General features: G+C 32.3%; 1 protein-coding gene across 1 annotated transcript; it reads right to left on the bottom strand.

The window, feature by feature from the left end:
• Nucleotides 1–1,282: 1,282 nt before the first annotated feature.
• Nucleotides 1,283–15,047, bottom strand: LOC148600744 (histone-lysine N-methyltransferase MECOM-like). The gene is made up of 4 exons (XM_088555760.1): nucleotides 14,906–15,047; nucleotides 7,728–7,860; nucleotides 4,695–4,803; nucleotides 1,283–4,165 (listed from the first exon to the last, which is right to left on the bottom strand). Exons 1-4 carry the CDS (start codon nucleotides 14,916–14,918, stop codon nucleotides 2,222–2,224), a joined length of 2,199 nt encoding a protein of 732 aa, XP_088411886.1. The 5' UTR covers nucleotides 14,919–15,047; the 3' UTR covers nucleotides 1,283–2,221.
• Between the last annotated feature and the right edge of the window lie 896 nt (nucleotides 15,048–15,943).

Raw genomic sequence — 15,943 nt, 5'->3', positions numbered from 1 at the left:
CGTTTATAATTCTAAGTTAAAATTAAACAGTAGTCAGGGGAACCGAGATTCGAGTGGAATTCAAAATAATATAATCCGATGATAAAGATTAGACAGGGCAAACAGACACACAATACAGAGTATATGAAATAACCAATATAACACGAACAAAGAAAGAAAATTAAAAGAGCTACCCAAACTCCTCTAAAAGCTGGTAGTTTGGACCAGGTGCAGCGGTAGCGTTTTCAAGATACTTCTGTACAACGTCATTTTTTCTTCTTCAAAATTTCAAAAAGTAGATGTTAAGAAAGAGACAAGGCAAACCAATGGTACACAACATCCGATTGAACTATTTTAATACGAAATCACTTTAAGTCGCTTCAAATTCCTCATATTTAATTAATTTCATTGGTGTATTTATATCAATGACCGATACTGCACATACGTAAATAAGTAATAACTTCTCAATGCATAACATTTCTTGATGCTCTCTTTGAACCAAATGTACAGGTTCACATGTACAAGTCATTAAGAATTAAGAATGGAATACCATTTAAATAAAAAATACATACTTTTAAAGGCATGTTTTATATAAAATTCTATCAAATTAGGAAAATAGGAAAAAAATGGAAACCGCTTAATGATTCCAACAAAAGGCAACATGCACTTTATGCTTGTCTGGTATGCAGATATGATTTTAATGAAAATGGCGATTACATCCTCATTTTATATTGTTCCAACGATGTTTTTAAATGGGAGGAGACGTTTATATCATCAACCCATACCTGTCATTGTTACCATCTAAACGGTTGAAATCGGTTATCAAAAAGTCTTTTCACTTTTTCTGTGTGATGAGTAGAATGGGCAAAATGAATAATAGTCTCTTGACAGAATTATTTAATTGTAGTATCAGTGATAAATAACCCTCATTTATGGAATTAAATCAGATGAAATGTGTTTTTGTTGCTAATAGCTCATATGGAGCCGCATCTATTCTTTATAGCTGACGGTGACATATTGCAAATCATCATTCTACCATGCTATCGGGCGCGTTTCATTATCGAGAGAATGTATTCCCGCTCCGATGATGACATTTTAATGTTGTCTTCTCCAATAATGTATTTGGTATGTAATAGTAATGTGACATTGTCACATGTACAGAGAGAACAAAATCATACCAAAACCAGTGTAGAATAAAGAGAAATTCTTTGTGAAATCGACAGAAACCGCTACAGAAATATATTGATATATCAAAATCTTGAGCCCGGTGGTATAGGTATCTAAATGGTAAAGATAATGATTTGCTGGCTTGAGCTTTAAAAAAAATCACCCAAAAAAAAACAAAGCAAAACAAAAAGAAAAAGAAAAAGTAAAAGAAAAAACGAAAAAAGAAAAACAACACTGGACGGCAGATTTAGACATCCGACAGCTAGGTCTTCACACACAACACGTTCTAAAATGCTTTACATATATGGTTCTTAATTGGTCACATAATGAAATGAAGAACTTTGAACTGTCAATTTAAATTGTTTTATTCAAAATAATCATTGAAACATAAATAATGGAGACATAATGCCTTCTACTTTAATCACCTGTACAAAAAGCACTTATATATTATAAACAAATACATAATGGCAAATAATGATACTGAAAATATATGAATGAAGAATTTATGCCAAAATAATGAATTTTCTTCGCATATGACAGAGGAAATAAAAGAGGGGAGGGTGGGGGGCTTACGATAAAAATGCCTTTAAATAGTACTAAAATCAAGCACAGGTAAGACGGTAATATTTCTAGTACTAATGAACGTAAAAATGAAATAAATATATAATATGATCATGTGCCAAGATGTATACATGTACATGAATTTATTGTACAAATAGCGAAATTTGAATATCATATACATGTATAAATATGATGGACATTTTATTAAAAACTTAATCCAAGCAATTTTACTATAATGAGCACATGACAAAGCGTTAAGTACCTGTAACAACGTTTAAAAGCTACAGAAAAAAACTTATACAAACGTATTGTATACTTTAGTGTATTCTTATTGTTTCCGTATTGCTTGTTGCTAGAAAGTTAAAGCCATGTAACTTTAACATGTATTTCTCATGTTCATCTTAAGAAAACAGCTAGACTTCGTACAACACAACAAGAATTCTTTAAACGAAACAATCACACACTGGTGTCTATATTCTTACAATTAGCACAATTAATTGAGGTTAATATGAAACTACGTGAAACACGGCACAGATCTAAAACTATTAGGAAAGTTATATTTTGATTTCAAAAATTGATTATTTTGAAATGACGGATCTGGATATTGTTCACAGTTTTCCATTTCTGTGTGTTGTTCCGCTTTTTCTGTCTTTACAGCTTCAAGTGCATCTGATCGTTCAGTTTCGTCTTCATTAGACGTGACGTCGATTTTTTCTTCCTCCTCATCATCCGAAGATGGAATAGAACTATTGTCAAAAACATCATCGTCGTTCACTTTGTCATCAGCTGGCGCCAAAAGAGAAAAATCGTCTTGTTCATCTTTTTCAGTAATTTCAGGTTCAGGAGTGTCATGTACAATAGGTCCATCGGTCTCGTGTTTTTTAAGATGGCGATCAAGGTTTGTCTGCTGTCCGAAGCATCGTTCACACAGAGGACATCGATACGGTTTTTCTTTGTTGTGAATGTTTCTAACATGTCTTTGTAAATTTGAAGAAATACTAAAGGATCGTTCACAATATCTGCATTTGTATGGTTGTTCACCTGTATGAGTCCTCAAATGTCTGGTAAGATTGGCAGAACGAGGAAAAATTTTACCGCAAAATTTACAAGAATAGCGCTCTTTTATTTTGTTTACTGATGCCATAAACTGCAAATGTTCGTTAAATCGGCCTTGCGTTAAAGATTTCTCCATATATTCCGAACGAATCATATGTTGATAAAACGGATTAAACTGTGTATGCGCAGATCCGAAAATCGGATATCTTTGATAGGAAATGTCTTGAAATGATCTAAAAGGGAAGCACAATTCACCGGGTAATCTTTTCCCCTCACTCTTTTCTTTCGTGCCCTCAAAATATGGTTTACGATCAAAGATTGAATGAAAATGATGACCGAAACTTTCGTCTTTTTCTGACTTCTTGCATTTCTTCAGTTCTATATTTTCTGTTTCTTTCTTATCTTCTGTTTTATGTTTCAAAGGCTTGCTTGTTAAGTCTAATGGCTGATCCGTAGCTGATTTTAAAATAGAGTCTCGAGGCGAGACCAGAGGTGAAGTTTTTGGTATCATATTGGACCAATTATTTCCAAACATTGCAAACGGTGCCTTCTTGTCCTCAGTACGAAAAGCAGAAAGTGTGCTAGGTGTATAAGTTGGAATCTTCGGGATCGGTGCAAATATTTTTTGTGGCTTCAGTGTAGGTTCTGGGGTAATAGCTCGGTCATGTTTTGGCCTTTTTAAAGGCGATGCTTCCACATTAGGCGAAACACTCTCTCTGTCACTTGTAGAACTCAAGGGCGAGTCACCGAGCGAATGTTTCCGCTCTCGTTTCAGTCCAATATCTTGACTTAAACCTAATAAAAATGGCGATTTCGGTACACTCTGAATAGAGGCAGGAAACGGAACACTTAATCCTGGTTGCGGTGGAAAAGTTCCGTGCGGTATCATGTGAGCCAATGCCGGCAAGTGTTGATAGTACGGTAGTTGTGAGTGAAGCATGAGAAGAGGACTCTGTTGAGTGTTTAATTGTAAAGCGTCATACTGATTTGAAGTTTTATGAAAATTATCCCTACAAAGCCCAATATTAAGTCCATTCCGAAGCGCTCCTTCACAGAAACGTTTGTGCTTGCTGAGTGACGTTACTGTTGAAAATGTCTGATGGCAGTCTTTACACTTTATCTGTTGTCGACAGTCAGCGTGCATTCGTTTATGGCGACATAAGTTAGAAAATTGAGTATATGCTTTGAAGCAGACCTCACATTGAAAAGGCTTGACCGTACTGTGTATGTGTTGATGTTGTTTTAGTCCACTAGATGTCGCAAATGTTTTGCCGCATTCTGAGCATGTGTGAGATCGAGCACCAACATGCTGCGACCGAATGTGACGTTGTAAATTACTTGGATCAGTAAATACTTTGTCGCAATTTTCACAGGGATACTTCCTCATTGTGAGATGTGATATCTGGAAAATATAATAATTATCGAGGCTAAGATTTTAAATTGTAACTTAAATCAAATCAGCATGAAAACGAGTTAAAGGAATTTCATTGAGCCTTTTCTACAGAACAACATTGACAGGTTAACCAATAGAGTCCATAAGCCATGCAGTCTCCTACATATAGTGTAAGAGTTGCTATTTTGGGTCTTTTCTGTCTGCTTCCTTTAACTTGTTGTTCGCATCTGATTATTTTTTACTCGGTTCTGTTATTTTGATTTAGTTTCTGATATTATAGGTTTGGTTTGTTGTCCTAAAAGTGGTTTCAGTTGATTGATCTTCTAATATGAAATACTTCCATAAATTCAAAATACACTGTAATATAAATAGTTTAGTGGTTGGTTTCCAACACGTGAAATACGTGGCTTAATACCGAGTGTAGTATTTTATGTTTGTCCTCAGAAAACATCGAGATATATAATATAAAACTTTTCAAACTCTATGCATCATAAAGTACTATGAAATTTAAAGACTGAGGAAGATTTGCTGTTATTACCTGATGACGTATCATTTCCGGTCGTGATGGAAACGTCTGTTCACAATGACCGCAGTCATTTTCCCCGCCAAAATTTGACTGGTCATTAGCTTCGGATATGTCATCATTACTGAAAAAAATGAAGTTATACAAATAACAAAGAAAATGCATTTCAGTATTTAAAACAACTTGTAGGATCCAATTATAAAGCAGATGAATGCAGGCTTTACTTCTACTTATATTGTAGTTTTCATTTTCCAAAGAAAGTCACAATAAATATATTGAACGGAACAGCACTTCACACTTTAAAAATATGGCATTTTCGTTTTTTTTTTCAGGAAGTCTCCGAACAAAAAATGTCCTATGTATTCAACATTGGTACAATAGATTCAACTTTGCACGTCAAATTAATAATACATTAAAAACACAGTACCAAGAGATAAGTCGACTTCTATTCAAAGGAAGACAGCGTGACCATCATATCGCACATATGTAACTAAAACGAAGAAATGATAAAACCGAAAGCCCTGCGGGTAAACCGTGTTCTAATCCAAGAAAAGCTGCAGATAGCGGATAATTTGCATTTTAATGCACCACTACAAGGAAGAAAATGTATTTCTGACCACGCATCCGTTACAGAAGTTACAATGAAAGACAAAAGATATTTTTTTCGAAGAATCGTTCGTGTAGATGACCTACTGCGATCCAAAGAAATATTGAAGTGATTAAGCATTTATTGTTTCAGATTTTAAAAACAAACTGACAGCGACCGCTCATCAGATAAAGTCCCTCGAACAGTTCAAAACTAACGATGAATCAAGTCGTCATGTGAGGTGCACTCGAATACCTAGTGAGAAAGTTTTTATTTAATTCAGATGTCATATATTTAACTGTCACATAACAAAAGAAAGACAATCAGATAGAACTTATTTTAATTCCAAAAGAATGTCATTTTAGCCATTGAATTCTACTCGGAATGTCACCATGTCAATCGGAATACGACGGAGTCAATGGCCGTCTTTGTCAATTGAGATATTGAATGCAGATATCAAAGTCAACATCGCGTTTTATACTTGATGATAAGATTATGGTAGAAACAAGCATTTATTTGACCCGGATTATTAGCACATCATGATATTGAATATTGATAAAAATCAAATTTTATTTTATCTAATTTTGTCTGACATGGCACTCGGAAGAGCCTATCAAAACAGTTTACCAAGGGAAAAGTTCGATGAGAAACAGGGTAAATTTTTGAAAGGAAATACAAATGAAAATGACTCTAATTGTCCTCCTTTGACATTGAGTTACAATAAATGAGATCATGGAAATATCTTTTTAATTCTAAGATCATACTAAAGTAAAGAAATCATACTGATTTTAGATAAACAGGGAATTTCTTTTCAATGAACGTTTAGTGTCATGGTTTTGTAACCGTCATCAATGACATAAAATATAAAACCTGTTCGTCAACTTCGATGCTGCAGAAGAGAAAAAACTAAAGATCCCTGTTGTTTTTTCTTAATTGGATGTAGAAACCAGTCTACATTGTTATTTTATTATTGTTAGAATAGTTTCAATGGACCAATGGTAACTAGAAATTTTACTGATCATCGTCCATCTTAAGTATATTACGTTTTAAACTGAAAATGATAAAAATCCTCAACAATTTTTCAAACTTGACACGAGTTTTTGGGGGTGAAGTGTATTAGAAAGATTATTAAAAATCTAATTTTGATAAATGTATTTTTTTCTTCATTTCTACCACACTATTACCAGCGAGTGTTTGAACGGGTTTCATAAAAGGCGTAAGTATGCTTACAGCCATAATTTCTGGACGGTAACGCACAAACAACAGAACAAATCAGAATTCAAGTAGATCGTACCGATTTTTCAGGTAGAACCCAAAGTCTGTACTCCTAAGAAATACACGTCATAATGCATGACAGTGCAGAAAGTTTATTACGACAAATCCAAGGGAAGTAAGCAAGTACTGTTCAGTAAGTTAAGAGGATGGGTACGGTCATAAAGCTTCATTACACGTTGTTGTCAAATAGCAAATAAGATAAAAAGAAGACCAGAAATTATATCATTTTGAGTGTTTGTTGAGGCTCAGATTGAAATATTTTATGCACCTTAAGAAGTCAAATTTATGGCATTCGAAATCTTAATAGATTAAAGTTCTATCTTTTCGTATTAGAATGTTATATAACACGTGATATCTTCTAGTGTCTCAGCAATAAATAATACTCATCAAACAATATTTGAAGACATTAAAATCGTTTTTAGTCAGAATTTCCAAACAACAGCATGCTCGAAACACCTGCATGGAATTGCACCAAGTGTCATATCCTAAAAATCATCATGTCCCACCCGTATTTGTTTTGGAGGTTATAGTCTTCGTATCTCTTGTGATCTTTATCCTGAAAACGTTTGCCCTTGTAAATATGTGCATGATTGAAATATTGAGGCTATGTAACAAAGTCTCTTCAGATTAAAAAGGGACCGGGATAGGGAAAGTGTTAGCCTTGAGATAGATATATCAGTTTGCTACTTTAAAGTTTCCTTCGCCATTTTGTAACAAGTGCATGTATAAATATCATATAGATATATTTCAGCTTAGCTTGTCTCTTAAAATGGTATAAAAGCAAGCTAAAAGATGTCCATGGTAAGCACCTGTCTTTCAAAAAGTAAAATTTTCACTGAGGTTCGAACTTACTAGAGTCATTTTGTTGTCATGTAAATGAAACTTTCAGCCAAAGAAAGTACTGTGTTTATAGATTAATCAAGGGAACCAAGATTATAGCGGTAATAAAAAGAATGTAATCCAGGGGCAAAGACTAGACATGGAAAACAGACATACACAACAAAGAACATAAAGTAATTAAAATCGAACATACAAAATAACAAAAGCAAATGAGCAACTCGGACTCCACTAAAAACTGTGTTGGACAAGCATGTGAAAAATATACAGTAAGTCGACGATGTATTAAACCAATACTTTCATTCTGACTTCAGTAATTAACCTCTGAAAACAGTTTTCTTAAATCATACCTCTCACGAGATTCAGACATTCGTCTTACAGTTACATCATGACAGTAGTTTCTTTGACAGACATGTCGGTGACTGTCAAACTCGTCAATGGACGATAAAATTGTCCGACAAATACTGCACTGGAGACGGTCATCTGAAAATAAGATAAAATATGTTAATAACACTGATTTGCTTCCCTTGACAACCCCTTTTCCCACTTAGTGAATTCTGAATTAAACATACTATTTGGCTATAAAAACACAAATTAAAAAAAAACGCAACACAACACACAACAACAACAATACAACCAAAATCTCTGTAACTACCAACAATCAAATCATTTGAATTTCAAAGAAAACAATGTTCATTGTTTTGTCTCTTTTGAAAAAAAAATGACTGCTGAAGAACAGAACTACTCATAATGGCTTTCGATTTTAATGTGTTATGGGACAACCAGAAGTTAAAATTACGCAGTTAGGCATAACACACAAAAGCTTTCGTTTAATATTTTCAAAATGAAAATAAGAAAATATGTCAGCATTATACATGTACACTACATCCCGTGCCATTTCAAATGAATAGCACGAACCAACATTCATTAAATGAGAAATATCTGCGCAACACACCTCATTTTCTTTCCAAATTCTTAATTCGAAATGCATAAGTACATTTTAAGTAATCAGACTAGGTCTAGAACAATCGTATTATATGAACGGTGTAACATCCAATTCTAATATGACAGTCATAAAGATAAGACTTTCTCTCGGCAACAATAAAGAAGCTCTTGATGAGCAATCTCAAGAGTGATGTAAAATTGAAAGTAAATATAAAACCTCTCTTTTCTCTTGTCTTATGTGGGGTTTTGGCAGATGGGCTGAGGACCCATAAAGCAATATATATTGTCTTGGTCGAAAGCGTCTTGAGATAAGGTGAAATCAAACTTGTTGAATTGCTGAAAACCGTCAAGAGGCGTTTCAATTGGGTATAATAAAATTTTCACTGTCATTGTAGTAGACTTGTCCTTGAATAACGTGTGTTTTAATGACATAACGTAAACTCATCATACATGCACGGTCATGTGCACACAAGGAGACATACAAAAACCGGATTGTGACATGTAAAAACTGTGTATATGGTACCATCGTCGTTATTGAAAAAAATGACGTTAAAATTTCAGATTTTTTTAAAATTCCAAATTAACAATAAAATTTTGTGGGTCATTTTTTGATAAATTATAATGGATCTTATACTATAGAAATGGCCGTTTTCATTGTTTACGGCGAATATTTTTTTTTTCACATGTACGCAATCCCAATACCTGGTTCTGTATCAATAGTTAAAAAAAGAGTAATGTCGCATATCATTCAATTTTAGATTTAAGAGAAAGGAAAGCGACTGCTAGAATGGAATGATGGTTGTGTACGTTGGTTTGGTTCATTGATGATCCATGTATTCATAGAAGATCCCGCAATACATGATCAGAGAATGTAAAATTTACTGTTTTTCAAATCATTAATTCAAATATTATTCTGGGTTATTCTGTAGGTCTAAATGGAATCAGCGACCGTAAATGGAAACTCGTGTCAAAAAGTATGCATGTAGATCTATAAGACAATTAAATTGATATGCACCTAATTTGACCTATATATAAAATTTCACTTGATAAAATTAGTTACAATTTTAGAAGTAGGTCAAAAAGTATCTTATTACTTGTAGTTCATTGTCTCTGTAAGTGGAAAAAATCAGACTAATTAGGTCCTTAGCAGTCGTGATAGAACATTTCCCATCCCTCGGTAATTGGACGTACCCATCCTTGTCGCTCCGAATCTCTAAGTGCTGAGTACTATATGCGTAAAATGTACATACATGAGATTTTACACATCTTCGATAAATTGGGAAACAATAGAAAATTATTAATATGTATTTTGTAAATTTGACATAATTAGAAATAATTGAATAGTGAAACTAAATGGGTGTTTCTGGAGCTACTTCCCCGGATTGCAACAACACACGACTATACAAATTTTAATGCCTATACTTATCAATACGATACATATAATCAAATATAATTTATACATAACTAATAAATTGTTTTGAATCAAATATAATACCCTTCAAATATAATTTTTTCTATAATTTTACTAGACTCTTTTCATGGACTACCACACACGCGCACACAAAAAAGGTATCTCCTTAAATATGAGTAATGTATGTATGTACATTTTATTAAATCTCAAAACCAACTGTCTGTTTTACGTCACTGATATACATACATAACCTAGATCAAAGTACCTCTAGTTATTTTATTCCCATATTTTAACATCAAAAGTTAAAATACCATTTTGCAGCTGAGAATACATTGTATGACCCACAAGTGTAATCTTTCAAAAAAAAAAAAAAAAAAAAAAAAAAATTATACAAAAATATATAACCTTAAAAGAAGAAACTTTATGAAATAAATATTCGGCTTTATCATATCCTATAGGGAAATATTTAGAGACGTACATGTATATGTAGATGCTACTGACCTTAATTGAGAGTAAGACAAATTGATAAGACAATTCAGGACGACTTGTCCTGTATATTGTATATTATATATAATAATCAATCGCTTCTTGGAAATTATATTTTCTCAGTTAAAACTGTGTATTTCTATCTTGATTGCAATTTCTTCGAAATTATTCCCGTATTAGAATTCCCAGAAATCTTCATCGCATTAACACTCCCAAAAAAATCAGTTATTTCACAGTAAAACTAGTCTACACTGAACCCCCTTTTATTCCTAGAAATTGGTTTAGATTTGACAGTTGTTAGGATTACAAATGTTCTAAATACATTAAAAACAATAAACACGAACTCTAAAGAGTGTTTGATTTAGAAAGATTTTCGGATTACTTGGGGTTTGGTTTAGACAAGTTTCGGATTAATCGGGGTTCGGTTTTGCAAGGTTTCACTGTTATATTAAAGGTCCTGACTAGTCAGTTAAAACAGAAGCCATATATATCACGACACAACATCCTTAAGATATTATTATACAAGCTTGATAAGGAGAGATTTCTCAAGTGGTCCTTACACAAAGGAAATTATGTGAGGTTAATATGCTAGCTTCGTTATGCTTCCGAAAGATAAACTGATCCCAAAAGATGAGAAGGAGATTGTGCAAGATGTCCTTGTGGCATGTCCTTTACAATGTAAATATGTAGACATTCAAGTTAGTTACAAGTACAAGTAGGATTATGTACATTCATACATGTACAATGTACTTTCTTTAAACAAATATTTTATTATATTGTAGTTCTTGAAGCACTCATTGTTTTAATGAGTATTGCCCGATACTGATACACGTACCATCGACTTCTTAGTAACAATGATATGGCCATACTCTGTTTCTTTACAAAAACAATATCATTAATTATTATAATTATAATTAAAACACATACAATTACATTTAAACTACATTGTTTTCCCAGTTATTAGAATCTACATATACAATGTACATACCCTTTCTACAGGTCGCTCATTATTATGAACAAAGCAAATACACATTTTTAGATAGTTTTAAGCAGTAATTCATTATTTTAAGAATTGCCACACTGACAAGTAATACCGTATATAGTTGCAGACATTTTTCATAGTACATTGTATCCTCTTGACATATTTACTAGTGTCGTAGTTTATCCAAGGATTATTGCATCGTATACTCAAAGAAAGAGTAAGCTTTATCGCTGACTTCTTGTAGACTTTCACCTTTTAACGCTAGTCATTGTTTCTGAACACTCGATGAATCGATAACTGAATAGTAACAGTAGCTGAAACGTGTTTGTATTGATTGTTGACAGACTGAAGTCCTCACCAAGATAATCTGAATTTTAATAGTTATTTTTATTTGTAAAAGTTTGGTTATCATACCCATCGTAATCTTTACAAGTTTTTAGGTATACAAGCATAACATTTTAACGAAAACTTTTAAGAAAAGTGCCCATACACTAAAGTAGGGTATAACAGAGGGGAACAGTATGGGACCATATAAACTGACGGGGCAACAAGAAAGACCAAAAAAATCTAATAATAAAAAAGCGATGGAAAAACTGATGGCTGTGTTTATTTTGTTCATTTTTTAAATACTATCTGCATTTTATAATGAAATCATGCAGATCCATGTGTGTCTAAACATCATGCTTTTCAAAAGGACATGTCTTTTCTTATATTGCTCTAATTCTCGTGTCCTTTGTGCCTGGCTAATGACCATTTTCTTATAATAAAATTTCTTCAATGAGATACATTTCATAGCCCATTAAATCATATCTCATTAATAATGCAGCAGTATAAATTATAACTGAAATGTACTTTTTCGGTCAAAAGTACACAAGTGAAAAGTTTCCCTTTACCAACATTTGTTCCTTATAAAAACATTCGCTATTTACCAATTTAAACAGCAAAAGCCATAAGATTGAAGTAACTGCACTTTTCAACTTTTAAGTTTTCTTGTATCATGTGTTTTAAAAATCCCCCACATTCAATTATATTTAATGTCCATAATGCACATCGGCATTCCGAATATCTAATTGCTGTCTTTTCATAAATTACCCCCCAGCCAATGGTCACTCATGGCAGAGCTTGACCCTTCCCATGACCTAATCACAACTCTTAGGACGTGCCATCGGTCCGTTGCGGTCAATATTCTTTTTTAACCATGATTGTCATTTTGTTAAATATTTTTGAGTGTGCATTGTCCAGTGTCAAAAACAATATCAGATGACCTATAACAATTATAATAATTCATAAATCAGGACGATTGTCCATACCAGGTGACTGGCGGTCGTCTTGACCGTTGGTTGACCAGTCCTTGTATTTTTTCTAAGTTCTGTTTTGTTAGAATCACACAACAGATGGGTCGCTGAACAAAAGATTATCAGTCCAAAAACATAAATCCTGAATTGTTTTTCCCCACCTTGTTCTTCGTTAGTTATTATTCTTTTAATTAAATATTAACAAAAAAAAATAGATAGGCATTTTTGCCATCGAAATATAATATAAAGTTTTAATTTCGTATGCTCTTTATAAATCGAAACTTTTGTTGTCACCAATAGCCTAGTCATTATTTTCAGTTAAACCTAACTGCTTATATGATAACAAAGATTGACTATAATTCATATTTGTTCAGATTCCTATTTATTTAGTTTTCAGCAACAAAATAACCTTATAAAGTTTCTTTTTTCCTTGAAAAGTCTAATCTGAAGTTGATTTGTTTCACTTGAAAACAAATTATTTGTGCCTCCAAAACACGGCTTGTTACATTGTAAGATAGGCGAGTATTCTCCCAATTGGCATGCTAAAATTAAAATATATCACAATTTAGTTTTTTAATTATTTTGAAGAGCTAAAGATTCTGTCAAAATATTTGTATTTTGTCATAATGGCAGCTTCACCGGACGGCAGTCATTTCTTTTTCCCAGCCTCTTTCTAAAGAAAAGGCGGGAAACTTCTTATTGAGTCTTTTCTCACCCAAACTTGAGTAGATTGAAAATACAGTCAATATATTTCATTCATCCTGTAACAAAACTGTGGGGAGAACCAAAGAGAATCACAATGAATGAGACTACTGGTTAGTTAGTGCAGAATTTACAAAATAAGTTTTGGCGGACCAACCGTGTGAGAATTGCACTCGGAAAGATACATGCACATGTACAACTGAGTAGGGTCTCTATAAACAGTGCAACTGATTGGAACAGTGTATAGATAGCCTGATGTGTCTTATTAATCACGGTCTATAAAAAGATGTGATGCGATTGGAGAAGCAATATAATGCTCTTTATCGAAACTGTCGAAATTTTGGTTGACTGACTGTCTAAAATACAAAAAAATTTCGGGTGGAAAATTTTCGCATCAAACTGAAAGCATATGTGTACACATATTTGTAGCTGTAAAATTATTTTATAAAACTTTTCGACGGTCACTTTCATTCTTTTAAGAATAAGTATTAAATGCAGAGTCGAAAAATATTTTTTTGCCCAATGACTTTGAACTTAAAGCTATTTAAAAAGTAAGTTTTTGTAGTAACATTAAACTTCTCAGTTGGTTGACAGTCATATAAAGTGGAACGCTTCTATGTATAAAATACTTCCATGTTGATATTGAAAAAGAAGAAGAAGAAAAAAAAGAAGAAAAAGAAGAAGAAGATGAAGAAGAAGAAAAACATTTATTATCTAATGAAAGGCCTCCAATGGGCATCAACATTAATTTAATAAACAATATATATATATTAATATTAGAAACAAAATGCCATCAGTGCAAGTAGTCAATGACGTTAATATGCTATTACATGTAACATCGTAGACATGAAAAAGATAAGTGTAATATAGTAATATAATACTGTGTCTCCTTGGCAAGCCATGACTTTGAATGCAGTTGTTTACTCATTCAAAATATCCTAATTTTCACCATACTGATATATGAACTGTTTATGTGAAGACCTTTTGATATGCATTAAGTTCAAAAAGAAATATTTCTATAAAAGTTGCCCGGACAGTAAGTTTTAATGTAAAGACGACTTCTACTATAGAATACAACAGAAAAAAAAACTTCAAAATTGGATTTGTTACTTAATGATGTACACTTGAGACAAAAATGCTACAAATAAACTTTTTAAAAGAAAATTTAAAACATTGAATCAAATCAATTATTAGTGATCTTGATTTAAATGATTGTTGCTTGCAGATAATTTGTCCTTCCAAAGAATTTCAAGTGCATGTAAAGCCCTCAAAATCATGGTTTTTCTTTTAGCAAATTGCTTCAAAAAGTTTTAAAGTGGAAAATTTATGTTTGCAGAGTGACTCTTCTTGACACTTTGGTATAACTTCGATAATTTTACTTTGATGGTATTTGGTAAAAGTTGTGAAAAAGCAAATATGCATCAATGTGACAGTTTTGTTTTCACATTCTGTGTCTGTAAATGGTCCTGATTAATGGTCCAAATATTTTAATGCGTTTTGATGACATCATTATCATTTTAAATGGAAAAAAAGATAATTCGTAGTAAATCAATTTACTAAAAATCTAAAAATAAAATTGAAAATTGATTTTATATAAGAACCTAAAAATACAAAATATAAAACTCGTCTTCACGACAAAACAGTTAAAAAAATCACACAAGGTCACTAAATATAAAAAGTAAAAATATGAATCAAAAGATATGTTACCTTCAGTATCCATTCCTACAACTTGAACAAATCGGATTTCTTTAACTTTCTTCACCAACTACGATCCCAAAACACCTGTTAGAATCAAGTATTAATTACTAATATTTACATCGGCATATTTTACATTTATCATTCCATCGATCCTAGCCTGTCAATCATTGGTTTGAGGCGTATCACAATCTGCCAATGGCGTTGTCCGTTACTCTTCAGGCATCTTGAAGTGTTTGTTTTTATCGTGTTCAAATACAATCACCCGTATCGGCTTATAATCAACAAGGGAGGCAATTATGTAGACAGGCCAAACTGATTGACAGATTCAAATAAAAACTGAATAAATACAATAAAATAAAATGAAAAGAAAAAAGAAAAATGGAGAAAATACTGATATGAAATTGAGAAAAATTAAAACAGGTGAAGAAAAAATAACTAAGTTTTAAAATACGTTCCAAATACAAATATATCTTTATACACGTAGTTCATGAACATTTAGCATCTACGATTGGATTGTACGAATGGTGAAAAGAACATATTGTGATTGCCCTAAACTCAGAGATCTGTTATTCCCGTTATTTTGCTGAAGCAACGAAACCAATGTAATACACACATAAAAACATATATATACATTACTAGCGATACACGTAGTTTCTATATTAAATGTGGAACCAATGCTTTTTTAGAACATATGGAACATTGATTTTTAGCTTGTTCGGATTCTTGCAAGATTGGGATGAAACCAAAATGTACAAAACATCATGAATTTATGACTTACATTCTAAATAGAAAAAAAAACTGTGAAATTAAATTTATATATAAACATATTATCATCTTTTATAAAGGAAACACAATAGTGTATGATAATTTGGTAAAAAGATTACTGATTATTTTACATGTTGTTTTAGATATCTAATAGTTGCTTTTCAACAGTTGTAAAAAGACATATTAACTTCTCGTACAGATATTTTTATAATATTTCCCATCTTTGGTATTATTCACGTTAATAACATATTTAATTCCGAGTAAAAATATCATTTTGTTCAT

The sequence above is a fragment of the Perna viridis genome, chromosome 12 (assembly GCF_037379345.1).
Source record: "Perna viridis isolate PV_CMFRI_1.1 ecotype Kerala chromosome 12, ASM3737934v1, whole genome shotgun sequence".
Taxonomy (NCBI): domain Eukaryota; kingdom Metazoa; phylum Mollusca; class Bivalvia; order Mytilida; family Mytilidae; genus Perna; species Perna viridis.
Note: the sequence above shows the minus strand (reverse complement) of the source record. Positions and strands in the feature narration are given on the sequence as shown.